The sequence below is a fragment of the Rattus rattus genome, chromosome 6, assembly GCF_011064425.1.
Source record: "Rattus rattus isolate New Zealand chromosome 6, Rrattus_CSIRO_v1, whole genome shotgun sequence".
Classification (NCBI taxonomy): domain Eukaryota; kingdom Metazoa; phylum Chordata; class Mammalia; order Rodentia; family Muridae; genus Rattus; species Rattus rattus.
Window position 1 is genome coordinate 30,619,007 of NC_046159.1, and position 19,468 is coordinate 30,638,474.

The 19,468-nt window shown below is 38.7% G+C and overlaps 1 protein-coding gene across 3 annotated transcripts in view; it reads left to right on the top strand.

Moving 5' to 3' along the window:
- Positions 1–19,468, top strand: part of Tmcc1 (transmembrane and coiled-coil domain family 1) — a 130,171-nt gene that overhangs the window by 40,012 nt on the left and 70,691 nt on the right. Inside the window, exon 2 of one of the 3 annotated variants that reach the window (XM_032905857.1) lies at positions 1,651–1,782. The exons of the other annotated variants lie outside the window; for them this stretch is intronic. Within the exon in view, the coding sequence (XP_032761748.1) occupies positions 1,651–1,782 (132 nt within the window). The remainder of the gene's footprint in view (positions 1–1,650; positions 1,783–19,468) is intronic. 3 annotated transcript variants of the gene reach the window in all.

Here is a 19,468-nt window from a genome sequence, read left to right on the forward strand (position 1 = left end):
AAACAATACTGTTCACATCTTTTTATAATACATTACTATAAAAATGTAGTGAAATAATACAGATGATGAAAATAGAAGCTGGAGAAAAAGAGTTTAAGATTAAGGACCCAAAATACTACTTCGTGTTGTAGTTGTTACTAAAAAGAAAATGACATTAAGAGAATTTGTTTAACAAATTCATAGAAAATTGTGTTTAAATACAAGAGACTTTAGTTTTGCAATGATGCCAATGGATTTCTTAGAAGTAAAATTTAACAGAGGACTTGTGGTTTGAATAGGAATGGCCCCCATAGACTCATGTGTTTGAATGCTTGGCTCATAATGAATGACACTATTTGGAGGTATGGCCTTGATGGAGTCGGTGTGGTTTTGTTGAAAAAGTGTGTCACTCTGGAGGTGGGCTTTGCGGTCTCACATGTTCACATTATGCCCAGTATGGCACACACTCACTTCTGCTGCTAGCAAATCAAAATGAAGAGAGGTCTCAGCTCCTTCTCCAGCACCATTTCTGCCTACATGATGATAAAGCCAGCCCCAATTAAGTATTTTCCTTTATAAGAGTTGCCATGGCCATGGTGTCTCTTCACATCAATAAAACCCTAAAACAGGATTTTAAGCTGGAAACCATGCATTGCTATCTAGAATCTGGGAACATGTTCCCTCTCATGTCTCTTGCTGCTGCTAGGAATGCTGCCTGTGTGGTCACTTGCTGAACTCTGACTGGTGCTCAGATTAAGTCAGCTAACTGTTTATCACCAGATTCTCAGAAGCAAAACACACACAAAAAGCAAGATAGAAAGCTGGCTATAGCAGTGTATACCTATAATATCAGCACTGAGGGGCTGAAACTATAGGTTTGCCATGAGTTGAAGGACAACCTGCACTACAGAATTAAGTTCCTATCTCAAACCAAACAGAAAAGTAAAACTAAAAAACAAAAACTTCTTAGGATGGTCATGACCTCTTTTGATAATTTTCTTAAGGAATGTATAGTACTTTGGAAAGGAAATTATACCCTCTAACAATGTTACTGTGCTTCAAGAACTGTGGAATTCAGCCTGTAGTGAGGACAGAAAGGGTGGAGCATCCTTAGCTTGGCCTCAGTGAGGCAGCCAGCACAGGCACACAGGCACATTACAAAGGGATACACAACTGTGCTTATGACCTCCTGCTTCAATTCTACACTCTTTCAGCATTAATGTTAAATTTGTATGGGTCGGGGTCTCTCGCTCACACACACACACACACACACACACACACACACACACACACACACACACAAGAAAGGGTTTGTGTCATTGTAGGACTGTCAAGAAGTCAAGGCAACAGGAGCTTGATGCATCTGTAGTTAGGAAGAAGAGAGTAAGCAAATAAATGGACACATCTGCCTTATTTTTTTTTACTTGCAAACTCCAGTCTATTAATATGTCATAATAAGTAAATGATGTGAGAATTTTCAGATTCTAAATGTTATAGTTTGCTGTTAAAACATATCAGCTTAGCAGGATGTATCTTGTTTACTGTATGCTTGCTAAACATGTTTGCCTGGCAGAAGCCTTTAGCCCTGCTGCTCAGCATGATATAGACAAAAGAACTAATAGTCTGTTAGAGAAGAACAAAAGAAAAGCAAGAAAAATCATTTTTCTTTAGCTAGAGTATTTCCCTGGACCCTTGGTGGCTGGAGTTAAGGCAGAATCCCAGAAGTCAAAGCAAGTCAATGGGAAGCAGTATGTGTTAGAAGAGGAGGCATCTGCTTGGGTCCCGGACTACATGGCATGCAAGGTAGGGGATCAGCTGCATTTTTCCTTCTAAACTGTCCAAGTTTAGGAAAAGTCCAGGAGTCTTGCTCTGGAATAAGTCCAAGGATCTTGTTTTAAGCTAGAAGGCATGTTTGTGGGCCTTCTGAGTCAGACCTGGGAGTTGGAGCTTACTTGCTATGATGGTTTGAGTGAGTGTAACCCCCCCCCCAAGGTTCATATGTTTATATATTTGGTCACCACTTAGTGGAACTATGAAAGATTAGGTGTAGTCTTGTTGGAGGAGTGTCTTTGGCTTTGAGGTTTCAAAAGACTTTCATCATTTCCAGTGTACTCTACCTTCTGTTTGCGGATCACAATGTAAGCTCTGAGCTCCCTGTCTATGCCTGTTGCTATGCCTTTGCTCCACCATTATAAATTCTAACCCTCTGTAAACATTCTTTCTTTTATAAGTAGCCTTAGACATGATGTTTCATCACAGAAATAGAAAAGAAACTAATAAATAGCCTTGCACCAAAGTAAGTCTGGTGAGTTACTTTAAGTCATTTCAGGGCTTCATGCACTTTGCTAAAATCAACCTAGAGTCTTGGGGAAACCTTGAGGTAGAACCTGTCTCTGGATTTCCCATAAAGAACGACATTATTTTATTATTTTTAGAATTAGCATGCACTCTTAGATCACAGTGTTCCCCTGGGAAGATGCTGAAGTTGTCCATGGCTGCGTGTGTCATATTAATCTCCCCATCAGTGAAAGGGGTACGCTCTGACAGTATTAATCTTCCCATCAGTGAAAGGGGTACGCTCTGACAGTATTAATCTCCCCATCAGTGAAAGGGGTATGCTTTGACAGTAGTGGGAATGAGTCAGGGCGTCTGTCTGGTGTCCTGAGTGCTGTGAGGGCTGCAGTTGGGACGGAGAGTTGTTCTGTCAGGTTGTGCCATTGCTTAAATAATTTTGCACTAATACTTTCTGGTTAATTTTTATGTCCTAGCATAGTTCTCCCCAGCACATGGTGAGGACTTCATGTTTGCTTCACCTGAGTGCCAAACTGCCTTTTCTAGTGAGAAGTCTCCTCTGTGGCACTAAGAGTTTGCTACACTTTTCTAGTTTTCTTCTTTTTTTTTTTCTGCTCTTTCTTTTACCCTCCCCCTTCTGCTCATTCTTTAAATATTCATGTGAATTTCATCAGAATTTCCTGTTTCAGAGATTTTTTTTAGTTGTCCCTGTACTTCCCGTGGGCACTAATCATTTCAACAATTTGTTGTTCCCATATGGAAGATGTCTAAATCAGTGTCTCCAATGGAGAACTTTTCCTCTGAGCTAAGCTTTATTTCTGCTTATTTTATTATTTATTAACTCACTTAGCATACGTTAATTGAAAATTGTACCATCTGTACAAGGTATGAAACCATTAGGTCACTGTTCTCAGGTAGGCTAAAGTGAATAATCAAAGTAGATTACAGATAGCGATAAATGGTACAAGATCCTAGATCAGGGCAATAAAGGATTAATGATAGAGATGTGAGGGCAAAGATCAGGGTTTCCATTCAGGGGAGAAGACATAATGAAAGTGGGACAACTCCTTTGTTCGTTTGTTTGTTTGTTTGTTTGTTTTTTCGTTCGTTTGTTTGTTTGTTATTTTTACACTCCAGATTTTATTCCCCTCCCAGTCCACCCCCCAACTGTTCCACATCCCATACCTTCTACCCCCAACCCCTATGTCTCCCTGAGGATGTCCCCACCAGACCTCTAAATTTCCTGGGCCCTCCAGTCTCTTGAGGGTTAGGTGCACCTTCTCTGACTGAACCCAGACCCTTGAATCCTCTGCTGGATATGCGTTGGAGGCCTCATCTCAGCTGGTGTATGCTGCCTGGTTGGTGATCCAGTGTCTGAGAGATGTCAGGAGTCCAGGTTAATTGAGACTGCTGGTCCTCCTACAGGTTTGCCCTCCTCCTCAGCTTCCTCCAGCTTTTCCCTAATTCAACCAGAGGGTCAGCAGCTTCTGTTCATTGGTTGGGTGCACGTATCTGCATCTGAGTCTTTCAGCTGCTTGTTGGGACAACTCCTTTATGGAAAGCTGAGGAGAAACTGTACATAATATTAGTGAGCCCTAGCCAAAGCACCTGATAGACAGGAAAGGGTCCATAGGAGGTATAGACTTAGGGGCAATTATAGGGAGTTTGATTCACTTTCAACTTTAGTAGGGTGATGTGGCTCAGTTATTATTTACCAAGTATATGTCCCCTGTGTTCAGTTTCCATTATCAAGACATACTTACTTGCATGCATGCATGTATGCATACATACATACGTACATACATACATACATACATATCCATATGGAAGTCCTTTAAAGGTTTAAACAGAGAATAACATGGGATTTATACTTTTTTTTTTTTTTTTTTTTTTTTCGGAGCTGGGGACCGAACTCAGGGCCTTTTGCGCCTAGGCAAGCGCCTACCACTGAGCTAAATCCCCAACCCCTGGATTTATACTTTTAAGAGATCACTCTGACCACAGGGTAGAGTCCACAGAAGGAGATGGCGATGCCTTGCCATAGGGGACAATGAAGATGTAGGACCTATGAGGAACTCAGTGGATAAATGTGAGAAATAAAAGGATGAGCCAGTTACCTGCTTGACAATTGGCTGAACTCATTTTTCCCTCCCCTTTTCTTCCTGCACCTACCGTTCCAGGTATTTGACTGCTTTAATTTGGGTCTGCAGTCAGTTATGCTCCCTGCTTCCCAAGTTATATGTCCTAACCAGGGTCTAAAGTAACCGCCATGCTGAGACTTGGCTATCAGCTGTGGGCCTTCTGAGTCATGCTGCAACCTTTAAGTAATATAGGCTTGTCTGAGGACACACCCTTAAGGGTGATGGTAAAATTCTAGTTTCTCCCTCTCTCACTGTCATATGCTCATGTCATGATATGCTTCATCACCACAACCATGCCATGAACTAAAACCTCTGAAACTGTGACAGGTCTGCTTTTGTAAGTTGATTATCTCAAGCACTTGTGACAATGACAGAAAGCTAAGTTTGTGCCTTCCTATGTATCACCTGCTGTGTGTGCGCTGTTGCTCAAGACAGACACTAAGCATTGTCTTCTGTATCTTCTCCCCCATATACCCTGTACCCCAGCAGAAGTCATCAATTCTGCTTCTTGAATACTTCCATAATACCACATTTCTAGGTGCCCATGCATCTGCCCTAGTGTCCTTCTAACTAGCTGGTCTCCTAGTCCCTATGTCTTTTCCTGTATCTGTTGAAAATGATTCGGAAAGATTTAATTATTGCACTTCTGTGCTGAAATTCTTGGCTTATCCCTGAGGATCACATTGAAAGTTGTAACATGATCTAGAAAGGTTCTTAGGGCCTAGTCCCATGTACTTCAGCTATTTTTTTTTTTTTTTGTCAGCTTTCTAGTCCATGTTTATACCAGCTCACAGAGCTCCTCCTGTTTACTTGTCAGTTAGTCCTGGTCTAGCTGTTCTGTGCTTTGCCTACTTTTCCTAGCCCTCTCAACTCACTCCCTTGCTGGCCACTCTCTACCTTACATTCCTAACAAACAAGTAAACCTACAAAAGTTCTGATTGTCCTCTGGCCTCTCTTAATCATTCCGACCAATCTACCTTAGGTTAATTCCTCTGCTCCCTCCAAGAAATATCCCAGTTTTGATTCGCCTTTGTTTTCTACCAAATGAGAACTTTTTGAGGCAGAGACAGCAGCAGGAGCTGCTGCTGCTGCTACTCCTCCTCCTCCTCCTCCTCCTCTTACTCTTCTTCCTCCTCCTCTTCCTTCTCCCAACATATTTTTATTGATTATTTGGGAATTTCATATAATATACCCCAGTCAGGCTCAGCTTCTTAATTTATATGTTGAAGGGGAGCTATAGGAAGAAAGGGAGTGTACAATCCAAGGATAGTGACACGTGTAATCCTAAAACTCTGGAGACAGAGTCAAGAGAACTGGCAAGTTCAAGACCACTCTAATCTACATGACAAGTTCCAGGCCTGCCAGAGCTACATAGAGGGACTATCTTTAAAAACCAAAGCAACACTGACAACAAAAAAGAAAAGTGGTTCATTAATTGAACATGCACGGCATGATATTTTTATAGTAAACTGCAGAGTGCATAGATTGCTTGAATAAACTGATCAACTAAAGAAAGAAACTTTTAAGTGTCTGGATATGGCCACAACATTTGTTATTACAGAAGCTAAGAACTATTCAGCACATAGTCCTCCTTCTCCTTAGGAAGCCCTGCCTATACACATAGCATCTTTGTGGTGCCTGGATAGCAGCTGAAAGGAGACAAACCTCTTTTTTTCCCTTGTGTCAGTTTGTCAATTTGGTAGTGTTGAACTTACTGACAGGTCGGGGGAGGGGGTGTTCTGCTTTGTTTTGTTTTTTTCAGTATCACTTTGTACCCTGAGTTTGGGGTGTGCCTTTTTTTTTCTTTCCATTTTTGTTTAATTTAATCTTTATAAGTATATAGAACATTTACATGATTCTGAGATTAATTCTACAAAATAGCATATTTAATAGTCTAGATGCTTTCCTTATCCCTATACTTCTTACTATCAGTAACTTTATTTTTTCCCTAGTCTTGATTTCCATTTTTGTTCTTGACTCCATTTTCTATCTTGATTTCTATTTGGCTCCTTGTTCCTCAGCTCTCCTGGAACTCCCACCTCTCCCAAAAGGTTTCCTTTGAAAGTTGTAGATTTTAATACACTTGTTTTCTTATGATTTAATTTATTCTGAGGTCTCATGACCCTTTTCCTTTTTTAAGACTGAGTGCTTCTTTCATGGTGGAGTGGTATAGACTTGTTTTCAGACTTTTATTTTCACAAGTACAGATGCACTTGGCTCACTTACTTATTCTTTTATTTCTTTAATATTTTTATTCATTCATTTTTATTGTTTGCGATAGGGTCTTCCTACGTAGCTCTGGCTAACCTAGAAGTTGCTCTGTATAACAGGCTGGTCGCAAAACTATTTGACATGTGTGTTCCTTCATACTGAGTACTGAGGTCACCAAAGATATATACTCTTATCATTTTTAATTATGCGTATGTATCTCTGGACTATGTGCACATTAAGTACAAGTACCTGCTGAGGCCAGAGACTGGATCTACCTGGAGCTAGAGTTATAACTTGTGGCTCACCATCTGGGTGCTGAGAACAAATCAGGTCATCTGCAAGAGCAGCAAAAGCTCTAAGTCACTGAGCCAGTTGTCTGACTTGTTTTTTTCTCTTTTCATAATCTTTGCTAGTTTATCTTTGGATTACTTGCTGGGAGTAATTTTGCTAGGTTCTGTGTTGCTTCTGTCAAAGAAGGGAATATTTTTTATGCTATCAGCTATTTCTGAGGGCAATTTGTAGCTTTTAATTTTGTCAACCTGATAAGCCAGAAATAGTATTTCACTGTAATTTTAATCTATTTCATTTCATCGTGAGCATTTCTGAGTATCTTTTCATATCTTGAAAGCTGTTTGTATTCTGCTTAACTGTTTGGAACTTGTTTTGGAGATCAGACTGGTCTCAAACTCAGAAATTCAAAATCTACCCACCTTTGCCACGCAAATGCTGGAATTAAAGACATGCAGCAGCAGCGCCCTGTGGTTTTGGTTTTTTACTTGATTGCTTATTTTTATCTAATTTTTAATTTTTTGTGTATGAACATTTTGTCTGCATTTATGTCTCTGTACCACATTCCTGCCTGGTGCTATGGAGGCCAAAAAAGGATTTTAGGCCCGAGATTGTAGTTATAGATGGTTGTGGACTGCTAATCTGAGTGCTGAAAATTAAACCTGGGTACTCTGAAAGACCAGCCAGTGCTCTTAACTATCAGGCCACCTCTCCAGCACTATTTTATTTTATTTGTGGAGATAGGGTCTCTCTCTCTGTATCCTAGTCTAACTTAAAACATAAAGAATATTCTGCATCAGTATCCTTGAGTACTAGGATTCTAGGCACCTGTCATTATGCCTAGATTTTTAACAGTGTGTGTTAATTCTACATAATAATGAATTTCATTATTACATTTTCACACTTGTGAAGAATATACTTTGATCATATTCCCTTCTCCTGATACTTTTTCCTATCCTTCCTCCCCACTCCATTAGTTCCCTTCCTCTTTTCAGAGTCTACCTTCTACTTTTTACTTTGATATCTTTTTTCCCCCACATTCTGTGGTTGAGAGAATGCATATTATAGTTGTATTTCTGAATCTGGCTAGGTACATTCACTTAACATAATTAATGATCCTGGAAGTCATTCGTTTACCCACAAATGTCATGATTTTGTTCTTTCCCACAAAACAAAATTTCATTTTAAACTTTTTTTTAAGATTTATTTATTTATTGTATATAAGTACACTGCAGCTGTCTTCAGACACACCAGAAGAAGGCATCGGATCCCATTACAGATGGTTGTGAGCCACCATGTGGTTGCTGGGTTTTGAACTCAGGACCTCTGGAAGAGCAGTCAGTGCTCTTAACCTCTGAGCCATCTCTCCAGCCCCAAAATTTCATTTTATCTATACCACATTTTCTTTATCCATCGTCAGAACCTAAACTAATTCTTCAACTTAGCTTGTGGGAACTGTACTGCAGTGAGTATGAGGTATCTCTGTACATACTGGCTTGGATTCCTTTGGCTGTGTACTCGTAGTACAAGAGCTGGGCCATGTAAGTCTTGTCTGTTTTATACCTGATCTCTGTTCTATGCACTGACTTACATTCCTACCAACAGTATAAAGCTGCCCTTTCTCTCCAGTCCTGGCCAGCACCAACACTTGTTAGTTTTTGTTTTCTTGTAGTGACTATTCTGACTAAAAGATAATGTAAAATCTTAGTTTTGATTTGTATGGTCCTGATAGCTAAAGATTTTGAGCTTTTACCTAGTTATCTGTCATGTGTTTTCCTAACTGACTTCATTAATTACCTGAGGATAATGCCAATAATGTTTCTGTTGATCCATCACTTCAGTTTCTATTAAAATAATGATCATGACTGTTTAGGGGACCAAACACTTAATTTTGGTTTTAGCCTAACTTTACTTAGACTTTTCTTCAGGTGGACAGACATCTTTTTGCAAAAGACCATACAGGATCCACGAACCCACATCATAATGTGTTTCCTGTGGTATGATGTTTCATGGATGAAAATTTAGAATTGAAATCTGTACTGCAGGAAGATTTTGATAGTATTTCAAGTATTATACCAACCAATCTTTTATCATGTAAATATATCTACACTTGAAATTTTTGCTTTTTTATTTAATTGCATAGGAGAGGTTATTACAGAATCCCTTGGAGCTTCAAATGGCTGTCCTAGAAAGGTTAGTATTGCTGTGATTAAAAAAATAAATAAATAAATGACCAAAGCATCTTGGGGAAAAACTTTACTGCTCATCATGGGAGGAAGTCAGGGCAGGAACCTGGGCACAGGAGCTGGTGCAGAGGCCATGGAGGGGTGCTGTACTGCCTTGCTTAGCCTGAGCTGGCTGGCTTAGAGAACCCAGAACCACCAGCCAGGGATGGCACTACCACAATGGGCTAGGCCCTCCTCATCAATCACTAATTAAGAAAATACCTTACAGACTTGCCTAGAGTCCAATCTCATGGAGGCATTTTCTTGATTGAGGTCATTCTCTCTTGCTGACGTTGTCAGTTTGTAGGTTCTAAGTAAATGCAGGCAGTCTTCCAGTCCTGCTGACAATCTTTATCTTCATACTCTTTATACCTGTTACAAAAGAATTCAAGAGCAAAAAGAAAAGACCTTAAAGCTTACATAATTCATCCCTTTGTTAATAGATACATAAACCCAGATACTGGGAATGCAAGAATAGAAAAGCTATACACAAATAAATAGCCAGGTTATAGCCTACTCTTATTTTCTCTTGTGCGATATATTAATTTCATTTGAAACTGTAGTATACAGCCTTATCACAGACCTGTGTTCTTCTCTAAAGTTAGTTCTCAAGTTGTATTTGAAACAGATAAGGAGTAAATGGTGTAAGTTTCTCAGGACAGAGGACAATAAGAAAAGAAAACAACAAACTGAATCAGTGGAGTTTACAATGAGTGAAAACAAATACCCAGATCTAGTTGCTTAAGTCATGTCTTATTAGGCATTTCTCACCAAACTTGTTTATAAAAAACGTATGGACCTACTAAAGTCTTTATGCTTAAATATGTGGACAGTTAAAACTGATTGTCAGGGCTGGGGAACATGGTTGGTTCAGTGGTTAAGAAAACTTGATGCTCTTGCAGAGGACACAGGTTCCATTTGTAGCACCAACATCGGGCAGCTCACAACCTCCTGTAATTAAGGGATATGATTGCTCTGTGAAGGCCTCTAAGGATACCTACACAAACAGGGAGCACATATGTATACTCAGGAGTGCACACAATAAATCTGTAAAAATTTTAGACTCCACCTCTCACCAGACCATGATTATAGGTAGGCTTAGCAGTTAAAAATGTAGATAAGAAATACCCAATTTAATAAAGATGGAAAAAATAAAAAATAAATAAAAACTGCTTGCTGTGTAACCCAGATCTTGATTCCCAGAACCCTCAATGGAAGGAGAAAAATGACTTCTAAGTTGTCCTCTGACCTCTAAACATACACCACAGAGCTTTGCCTCCTCCTCCTTATCTCATAATAAATAAAATTTAAAAATTAAAACAGTGGTCATCAGAGATTAAAGTGTTTAATTAAATACCTTGTTGATAGTCATAAGGGAAATTGGTCTGAAGTTCTCTTTCTTTGTTGGGTCTTTGTGTGGTTTAGGTATAAGAGTAATTGTGGCTTCATAGAAGTAATTGGGTAGCTCTCTGTCTGTTTCAATTTTGTGGAATAGTTTGGACAGTACTAGTATGAGGACTTCTATGAAGGTCTGATAGAATTCTGCACTAAACCCATTTGGTCCTAGGCTCTTTTTGGTTGGGAGACTTTTAATAACTGCTTCTATTTCTTTAGGAGTTATGTGATTGTTTAGATGGTTTATCTGATCCTGATTTAACTTTGGTAACTGGTATTTGTATAGAAAATTGCACATTTCCTCCAGATTTTCCAGTTTTGTTGAATATAGACTTTTGTAGTAAGATCTGATGATTTTTTTTAATTTCCTCAGATTCTGCTGTTCTGTCTCCCTTTTCATGTCTGATTTTGTTAATTTGGACACACTCTCTGTGACCTCTGGTTAGTCTGTCTAAGGTTTTATCTATCTTGTTGATTTTCTCAAAGAACCAGCTCCTGGTTTTGTAGATTCTTTGTATAGTCCTTTTCGTTTCTACTTGGTTGATTTCAGCCCTGAGTTTGATTATTTCCTGCCTTCTACTCCTCTTGGGTGTATTTGCTTCTTTTTGTTCTGGAGCTTTGAGGTGTGCTGTTTGGAGGCACTCAGAGCCATTAGTTTTCTTCTTAGTGCTGCTTTCATTGTGTCCCATAAGTTTGGGAATGTTGTAACTTCATTTTCATTAAATTCTAAGAGGTCTTTAATTTCTTTATTTCTTCCTTGACCAAGTTATCATTGAGTAGAGCATTATTCAGCTTCCATGTATATGTGGGCTTTCTGTCATTTTTGTTGTTTTTGAAGACTAGCCGTAGTGCGTGGTGATCTGATAGGATGCATGGGATTATTTCAATCTCCTTGTATCTAACTGAGGCCTGTTTTGTGACCAATTATATGGTCAGTTTTGGAGAAGGTACCATGAGGTGCTGAGAAGAGGGTATATTCTTTTGTTTTAGGATGAAATTTCCTATAAATATCTGTTTAAATTCATTTGGTTCATAACTTCAATTCGTTTCTCTATGTCTCTGTTTTATTTGTTTCTATGATCTGTCCAATGATGAGAGTGGGGTGTTGAAATCTCCTACCATTATTGTATGAAATGTGATGTGTGCTTTGAGCTTTAGTAAGGTTTCTTTTATGTATGTAGGTGCCCTTGCATTTGGAGCATAGATATTTAGGATTGAGAGCTCATCTTGGTGTACTTTTATTTTTTTAATGAATATGAAGTGTCCTTCCTTATCTCTTTTGATGACTTTTGGTTGAATGTCGACTTTATTCGATATTAGAATGGCTACTCCATCTTGTTTCTTCAGACCATTTGCTTGGAAAGTTATTTTCCAGCCTTTTACTCTGGGGTAGTGTCTGTGTCTTTGTCACTGAGGTGTGTTTCCTGTAGGCAGCAAAATGCTGGGTCCCCTTTACATATCCAGTCTGTTAGTCTATGTTTTTTTATTGGGGAATTGAGTCCATTGATGTTAAAGAGATATTAAGGAATAGTGATTGTTGTTTCCTGTTACTCTTGTTAGGGGTGGAATTATGTTTGTGTGGCTATCTTTTTGTTTCGATGCAAAGAGATTACTTTCTTGGTTTTTCTAGGATGTAGTTTCCCTCCTTATGTTGGATTTTCCATCTATTATCCTTTGTAGTGCTGGATTTGTGAAAAGATATTATGTAAATTTGGTTTTGTTATGGAATATCTTGGTTTCTCCATCTATGATAATTGAGAATTTTGCTGGAAATAGTAGTCTGAACTGGCATTTGTGTTCTCTTAGGGTCTGTATGACATCTGCTGAGGATCTTTTGGCTTTCCTGTTCTCTGGTAAGAAGTCTGGTGTAATTTTGATAGGTCTGCCTTTATATGTTACTTGACCTTACTGCTTTTTAAATTCTTTGTTTTGTACGTTCAATGTTTCAAAATATATATAATATAATAGTCAATATTATATGACAGGAGGAATTTCCTTTCTGGTCCAATCTATTTGGAGTTCTGTAGGCTTCTTGTGTGTTTATGGGCATCTCTTTCTTTAGGTTAGGGAAGTTTTCTTCTATAATTTTGTTGAAGATATTTACTGACCCTTTAAGTTGGGAGTCTTCATTCTCTTCTATACCTATTATCCTTAGGTTTGATCTTCTCATTGTGTCCTGGATTTCCTGGATGTTTTGGGTTAGGCGCTTTTTGAGTTTTACAGTATCTTTGATGGTTGTGTTGTTGTTTTCTATAGTATCTTAGGCCCTGAGCTTCTCTCTTCTGTCTCTTGTATTCTGTTGGTGATACTTGCATCTATGACTCCTGATCTCTTCGCTAGATTTTCTGTCTCCAGTGTTGTCTCCCTTTGTGCTTTCTTTATTGTTTCTATTTCCATTTTTAAATCCTGGATGGTTTTGTTCACTTCCTTCACCTGTTTGGTTGTGTTTTCCTCTAATTCTTTAAGGGATTTTTGCGTTTCATCTTTAAGGGCTTCTACTTGTTAACTTATGTTGTTCTGTATTTCTTAAAGGGAGTTATTTATGTCCTTCTTAAAGTCCTCTATCATCATCATAAGATGTGTTTTTAAATCCAAATCTTGCTTTTCTGGTGTGTTTGGATATCCAGTCTTTGCTTTGGTGGGAGACCTGGGCTCTGATTATGCCAAGTAGTTTTAGTTTCTGTTGCTTAGATTCCTTCGCTTGCCTCTTGCCATCAGGTTGTCTCTGATGTTAGCTTGTCTTGCTGTCTCTGACAGTGGCTTGACCCTCCTGTAGTCCTGTTTTCTTGGAACAAAGAGGAGCTCCTGGGTTTGTGTGACCTGAAGCCTCCAGGCACTTTGCTTGGAGGCAGAAGAGTTGGTCCTACCTCTGCTCTCAGGTGTGTAGGTGCTCCTGGTGTCTGGCTTTCAGCTCTCTGTGCAGGCAAAAGCCTTAAGGGTCCTGCCCCTGACTGCTCCTAAGTCTCTGTTCCCTGAGGACACAGATGACACTAGGCAGTTTCCTCTTGGGTCAGGAATGTGGGCAGAAAGTAGTTGTCTCCTCTGAGTTCTCAAGATTGTCAGCACTTCTGAGGTCAGCCCTGATTTTAATTATTTCCTGCCTTCTCCTCCGGTGTGCTTGCTGCTGCTGCTGCTGCTGCCGAGGTCACCACCCCCTCCTCTTCTTCTTTTTCCTCCTCCTCCTCCCCCTTCTACTCCTCCTCCTTTTCTATCTTTGTTTTAGCTGTTATAAAATTACTTATTTCCTGTGTTTTCTTAGAAGTAGTTATCCTCCTTATATTGGAGTTTCCTTCTAGTATTTTCTATAGGGCTGGATTTGTAGATAGATATTGTTCAAATTTGGATTTGTCTTGAAATATTTTTTTCCACCTCTATTGTGGTTGAAAGTTTTGCTGGGTATAGTAGTCAGGGTTAGTATTTGTGGGTTTTGTTTTGTTGTTGTTGTTGTTGTTGTTGTTGTTTTGTTTGTTTGTTTGTTTTTTAAAGAGGTTGCACGACATCTGTCCCAGCCCCTTTAGCTTTTAGAGTTTGGTGTAATTCTGATAGGTATGTTACGTGGCCTTTTCCCCTTGCTGCTTTTAATATTCTTTATTTGTTCTGTAGATTTTGTGTTTTTATTATTATGTGCAGGAGGATTTTCTTTTCTGGTCCAGTCTAATTGGTGTTTCATCAGCTTCTTGAATGTTTATAGGCATTTCCTTATTTAGATTAGAAAAGCTTTCTTCTATAATTGATTGAAATATTTTCTGGACCTTGTAGCCCAGACTCTTCACCTTATTCTATTCCTGCTATTCTTGTTTGGTCTTTTTCATCTTATTCTGGATTTTCTGGATGCTTTGTGTCAGGAATTTTTTAGATTCAACGTTTTCTTTGACTGGTGTATCAATTTCTTCAATGGTATCTTCTATTCCTGAGTTTCTCTCTTCCATCCTGTATTCTGTTGGTGATGATTTTGTCTGTTGCTCCTGTTCTCTTCCCTAGGTTTCCCATCACCAGGATTGCCTCAGTTTGTGTTCTCTTTATTGCTTCTGTTTCCACTCTCAGATATTGCAGTTTTATTCATTTCCTTCACCTGTTTAATTGTCTTCTCCTTTATATCTTTAAGGGATTTATTTCTTTCCTCTTTAAAGACCTCCACCTTTTTTTTATTGTATTTTCCTGTATTTCCTTAAAGGATTTATACATTTCCTCTTTGAAGGCCTCTATCATCTTTACAAGATTGGATTTAAGGTCATTTCCTTGTTCTTTGGTTGTGTTAGGATATCCAGGGTTTGCTATAATAGGATACTTGTGCTCTGAAGGTATCATATTGCCCAGGTTTTTGTTCATTGTGTTCTTTCGTGAGCCTTTAGCCATCTGGATGGCTTTGGTCTTTAGATATTCCTGTTGTGTACTGGTGTTGGAAGGTGGTCCTAGTATGGCAAGCTTCTGATTGGTATCCTTGGTCTGTATGGTTCAGGAGCTACAGGTCTGATGAAGGTGGACAGAGAGGTGGAGGAAGAATGGAGGTCCTGGGATAGCAGGCTGATCAGAGCAGCTTAGCTTGCCTACAGAGGACTCAGCAAGCAAGGAAAGCTATTATTATTATTTTTTACTTTGTGTGTTTTGATTGCATATATGTACGTGCACCACATGTATGTGGTACTTGTGAACCCAGATTCAAATGCTTTTAGCCATTGCAACATCTCTTCAGCCCATTTATCTTTTTAATTTAGAGGTGATTGTTTGCTTCACCAAAGAGTATTCTACTTTAATAATACATCCAAGTAATGAGCTACAGAAATGAGCTTTACAGACATGCCAAATAGGGACCAAACACAGAACAATATTACCCTCTTACATGAATCTGTTTATACATTCTGTTATCCACTGTTAACATGTGGATGAATGGCTACTATGAGTTGGGGTTTTGGAAAAGGAACTTTTATTCTCCTTACTAAACTACTAAATTGTCATCTTGGAGGCTTACTGCCTCCAGCAGCTAACCTAGGCCTAGTGCTGGAAGTTTCTAGCCTCTGTACAACCTAATCTTGGTCTAGAATGTTTTCAACCTCTGAAACTTAACTGCTGAATAAAGCCACCCTTTCTAGTTCTTCCTGAGCTCTGATTGGCTGGTTCAACTCAACTGTTATGTTTAAAACTCCCCTCCAAGCAGATTGATTCAGTCTGGCCTGTGCTAACCCACACACGCACCCCTTATCCCACCTCTCCTGAATTGGTCTGCTTGGCCTCTTTCTAACTTTGGCAATAAGTTCTAATCTTCTGGCTCCTTCTTATTCTCTGGTTCATTCTGTCTTCCCCTGTGTCTAGCTTGTTCTTTCTCTGCAACATGCTTATCACTGTCCTGGTAAAACTGCCTCCTCTGTTTTTCTCTCTGCACTGCTCTCTTAGCTTCCTTTTCCTCTTTGATCTTGTGAGAGTTGGGTAAATTCTATTCTGTCAAATCTTTCTCTGATTCGTTACTTTGTCTGACTCTCAATTGGACATCACTTTCAAACAAGGGCGCTTCCTTCTACAGACTAACTTTACCTTCATTGTTTGGGATTAAAGGTTTATACTAAGGGCACATCTGTATTCTAGCTGAAGGGATTAATGGAGTGTGCTAAGGGCTGAGCCACACCACAACTAGAAACTTATTTTTCCAGGAAACATAATCTCAGAGTTCATAGTGTGATCAAATATCCTGCAGCAGTGGTTGGTAGCTAAAGTCACAGAGTTCCTTTGTGAAGGAATGGACACATGCCACAATAGTGACATAGAGGTACGTTGTTCTGAAATTTTCCTGAAAACCATACAATTATGCATTTCAAATGAGTGATTTACCTGGTGTATGAATTCTGTCTCAATAGTGTTTACAATAGCATTTATCGTAAGATTGCTTTAGATATTCCTGCTGTGTACTGGTGTTGGAAGGTGGTCCTAGTATGGCAAGCCTCTGATTGGTATCCTTGGTCTGTATGGTTCAGTATCCATGGTCTGTATGGTTCAGGAGCTGCAGGCCCTGGATGCGGATGTGAATGTAATTCGTTTACTTTTTCAGTTGTACATCAGAATCATTAGTGTTCTCTATACATGTTAGCACACATCTTTAGAAAGGCTTTAAGCCCAAAATACTGGAAAAGACTTTTTATGAAGATGGAATGATTTCAGGATTCTGAAAGAAGAATGCTAACCTGGTGCCCTACCACATCCCAGCCCACAGCCTTGCTATCTTACTTCTGTTTTCTACTAAGCAACTGAAGCCATGTGATACTGTCAGAAAAGCTTTCCTGACAAACAATGGTTTGTCATTTCTTACAAGAACAGGGACATTGTTTATACATCAGATGGTTTTTTTTTTTTTACTCCTATTTCAAGTAGTCAGCACAACTCATTTTAGTTTTCAGCCTTAGTGTTGATATTTAGTGGTGGTTGCTTTAATCTTTCCACATATTCTCCAAAGAAGTGATAACCCAAATGTCTAGATTTGAATATGCTTGAAGGTTCCTCCCCAAATCTGTACAAGTTAACTAATGTTTCCAGCTTTTCCTTTCCCTCATCCTTATCTTCCCTTCCTGCCTTAGAAAGAAGGAAATTAGCCTCAAACTTACAGTGAAAGCCAATTTCTTCCTATTTCCTACAATTAGGACAATAATTAGCTATATACTAACTAAAGTCACAAATGTAATTTATCACTGCAGTCCTGTGCCCTCTAGAATCCTGATAACCTCTTGGCCCATGATAGAGATTGTTCAGCCATATGTTTTCACTCTTCTTTTTTGTAAGAGTTATTTATTTATGTATATGAGTACATATACTGACGTTCACCGTGTCTTCAGACTCACCAGAAGAGGGCACTGGATCCCATTACAGAGGGTTATGAGCCACCATGTGGTTGCTGGGAATTGAACTCAGAACCTCTGAAACAGTAGTCGGTGCTTTTAACTACTGAGCCATCTCTCCAGCTTACCATCTATTTTCTTATATTATTGAGTTAGCTAAAGGATACCCAGTCTGTATTGCTAACTACCATTATAAGAAAGTGTTTTATTTATCATGTACATTTAGACATTTATTTAAAGGGGGGGGATAAAGTCAAATTTTATAAAAGTTGTATGTGTTGGAAATTACAATGCTGACTCTAAATCTGCTCCTTCCTGACATCTAAACATGTTATTTGCCAAAACAGGCAATATGCTGAAAAATACCAACATTAGAAACTCTCTTCTACCCATTCTTTCTTTTTCTTTTTAAAGATTTATTTTATTATTTTATATGTATAAGTGTTTTACCTGAATGTATGTGTGTACACCATATGCACACATACCCAAAAAGGCCAGAAGGGGACATTGGATGCCCCTGGGACTTGAATTATAGGTGGTTTTTAATCACCATGTGTGTGCTAGGACTTAAACTCAGGGCGTCTGGAAGGGCAGCCAAGTGCCTTTAAATGCTAAGCCATATTTCAAGCCCTAGTCTTTCTCTTCCAGTTTTTTTTTTTAACACTTTTTTTTTTGGTTTAGTTTAGTTTATAGCCACTCACTTGTTATAAGATCCCTTCCTCCCTGTTTACTAAGACGAGGTCTACTTCATAGTCCTGGAATTCAATATGTAAATCAGGCTGGCTTCTAATTGGTGAGTGATCCTTCTGCTTCTGTCTTCCATATGCTGGCTAGGGTTCTAAGTGTGAGCCAACATCAGCCCAGATCTTTTGCCTGTTTTCTTAAACTGTTATTTAATGGGATTCCTAATAAAACTCAATTATACATTTTCATGATATTTATGTGAAATTTCTCCATGTATAAACAGAAATACAGATTGTTTATAGAGTATTCGAAACTTGGAATATGGTTAATAATACAGTATTGCTGTTTCTCTCTACCTTCACCAAAAGTAACCCAAGCCAGCCAGAGAAAATGAAAATTTGGGAATATCTGAAGAGGTTACAGTCATTGTCTGTGTTACTAGATATAACTTCATTAAAATAAAGTGTCACCCCTACCACAGTGGTTTCAGTTCTCTTTATCAAAAGCTGTTATTTTTTGCTGGCAACTTCTAAGTGGTGCCATTGTTGTGAGGAAATGCAGAGGTCTTCCCTTGTTACCATATGAAACCATATGAGAACATTAGGATTATTGTCACAGACCAAGGGAAACTATCTATGATAATCATCTTGATCAGTGGTTCTCAACTTTCCTAATGTTGCACCATTTAATACAGTTCCTTATATTGCAGTGACCCCCAACTCTACACTGTATTTAATTTGTTACTTCAAAACTGCAGTTTTGGGGCTGGGGATTTAGCTCAGTGGTAGAGCGCTTACCTAGGGCATAAGGCCCTGGGTTCGGTCTCCAGCTCCAAAAAAAAAGAACCAAAAAAAAAAAAAAACTGCAGTTTGCCACTGCTATTAGTCATAATATGAATGTGCGATTGCAGGATCTCTGATATTTGACACCCAGGTTGAGAACTGCTGATCTAGATCCTCCTGCCTTAGCTTCCCAAGTGCTGGGATAGGATTACATGCATGTGTCATCATGCCCAATATCTCTAAATTTACAAAAAGAAGTAGGTGTTAAACACAAGAAGCATTAGAGAACTCCAAATAGGTATGGCCAGAGAAGAAACTCTCCACAACATATTATAATCAGGGTGTCAAAAATAAAAAGCAAGAGAAAAACACCAACTCAGATACAGTGGCAGAAATATAAGAATTACCCAAGACTTTTTATCAGCAACCATAAAACTATTTCAAGCTCTGAATATTAAAAACCAAAACAACTGTAATGATTAATAATTAAATCTTATGTTAATTTTGATGATGAATGGCTATTAGCTTTGGATAATTGATAATATCTTGTGTAGGGATATGTTTAATAAATTACCAACAATTGTGTGGTATTAAATATGAGTTTACTAATATATAATGAGTGTGATAGGTTTAACCAGGTCCAAGTAAGA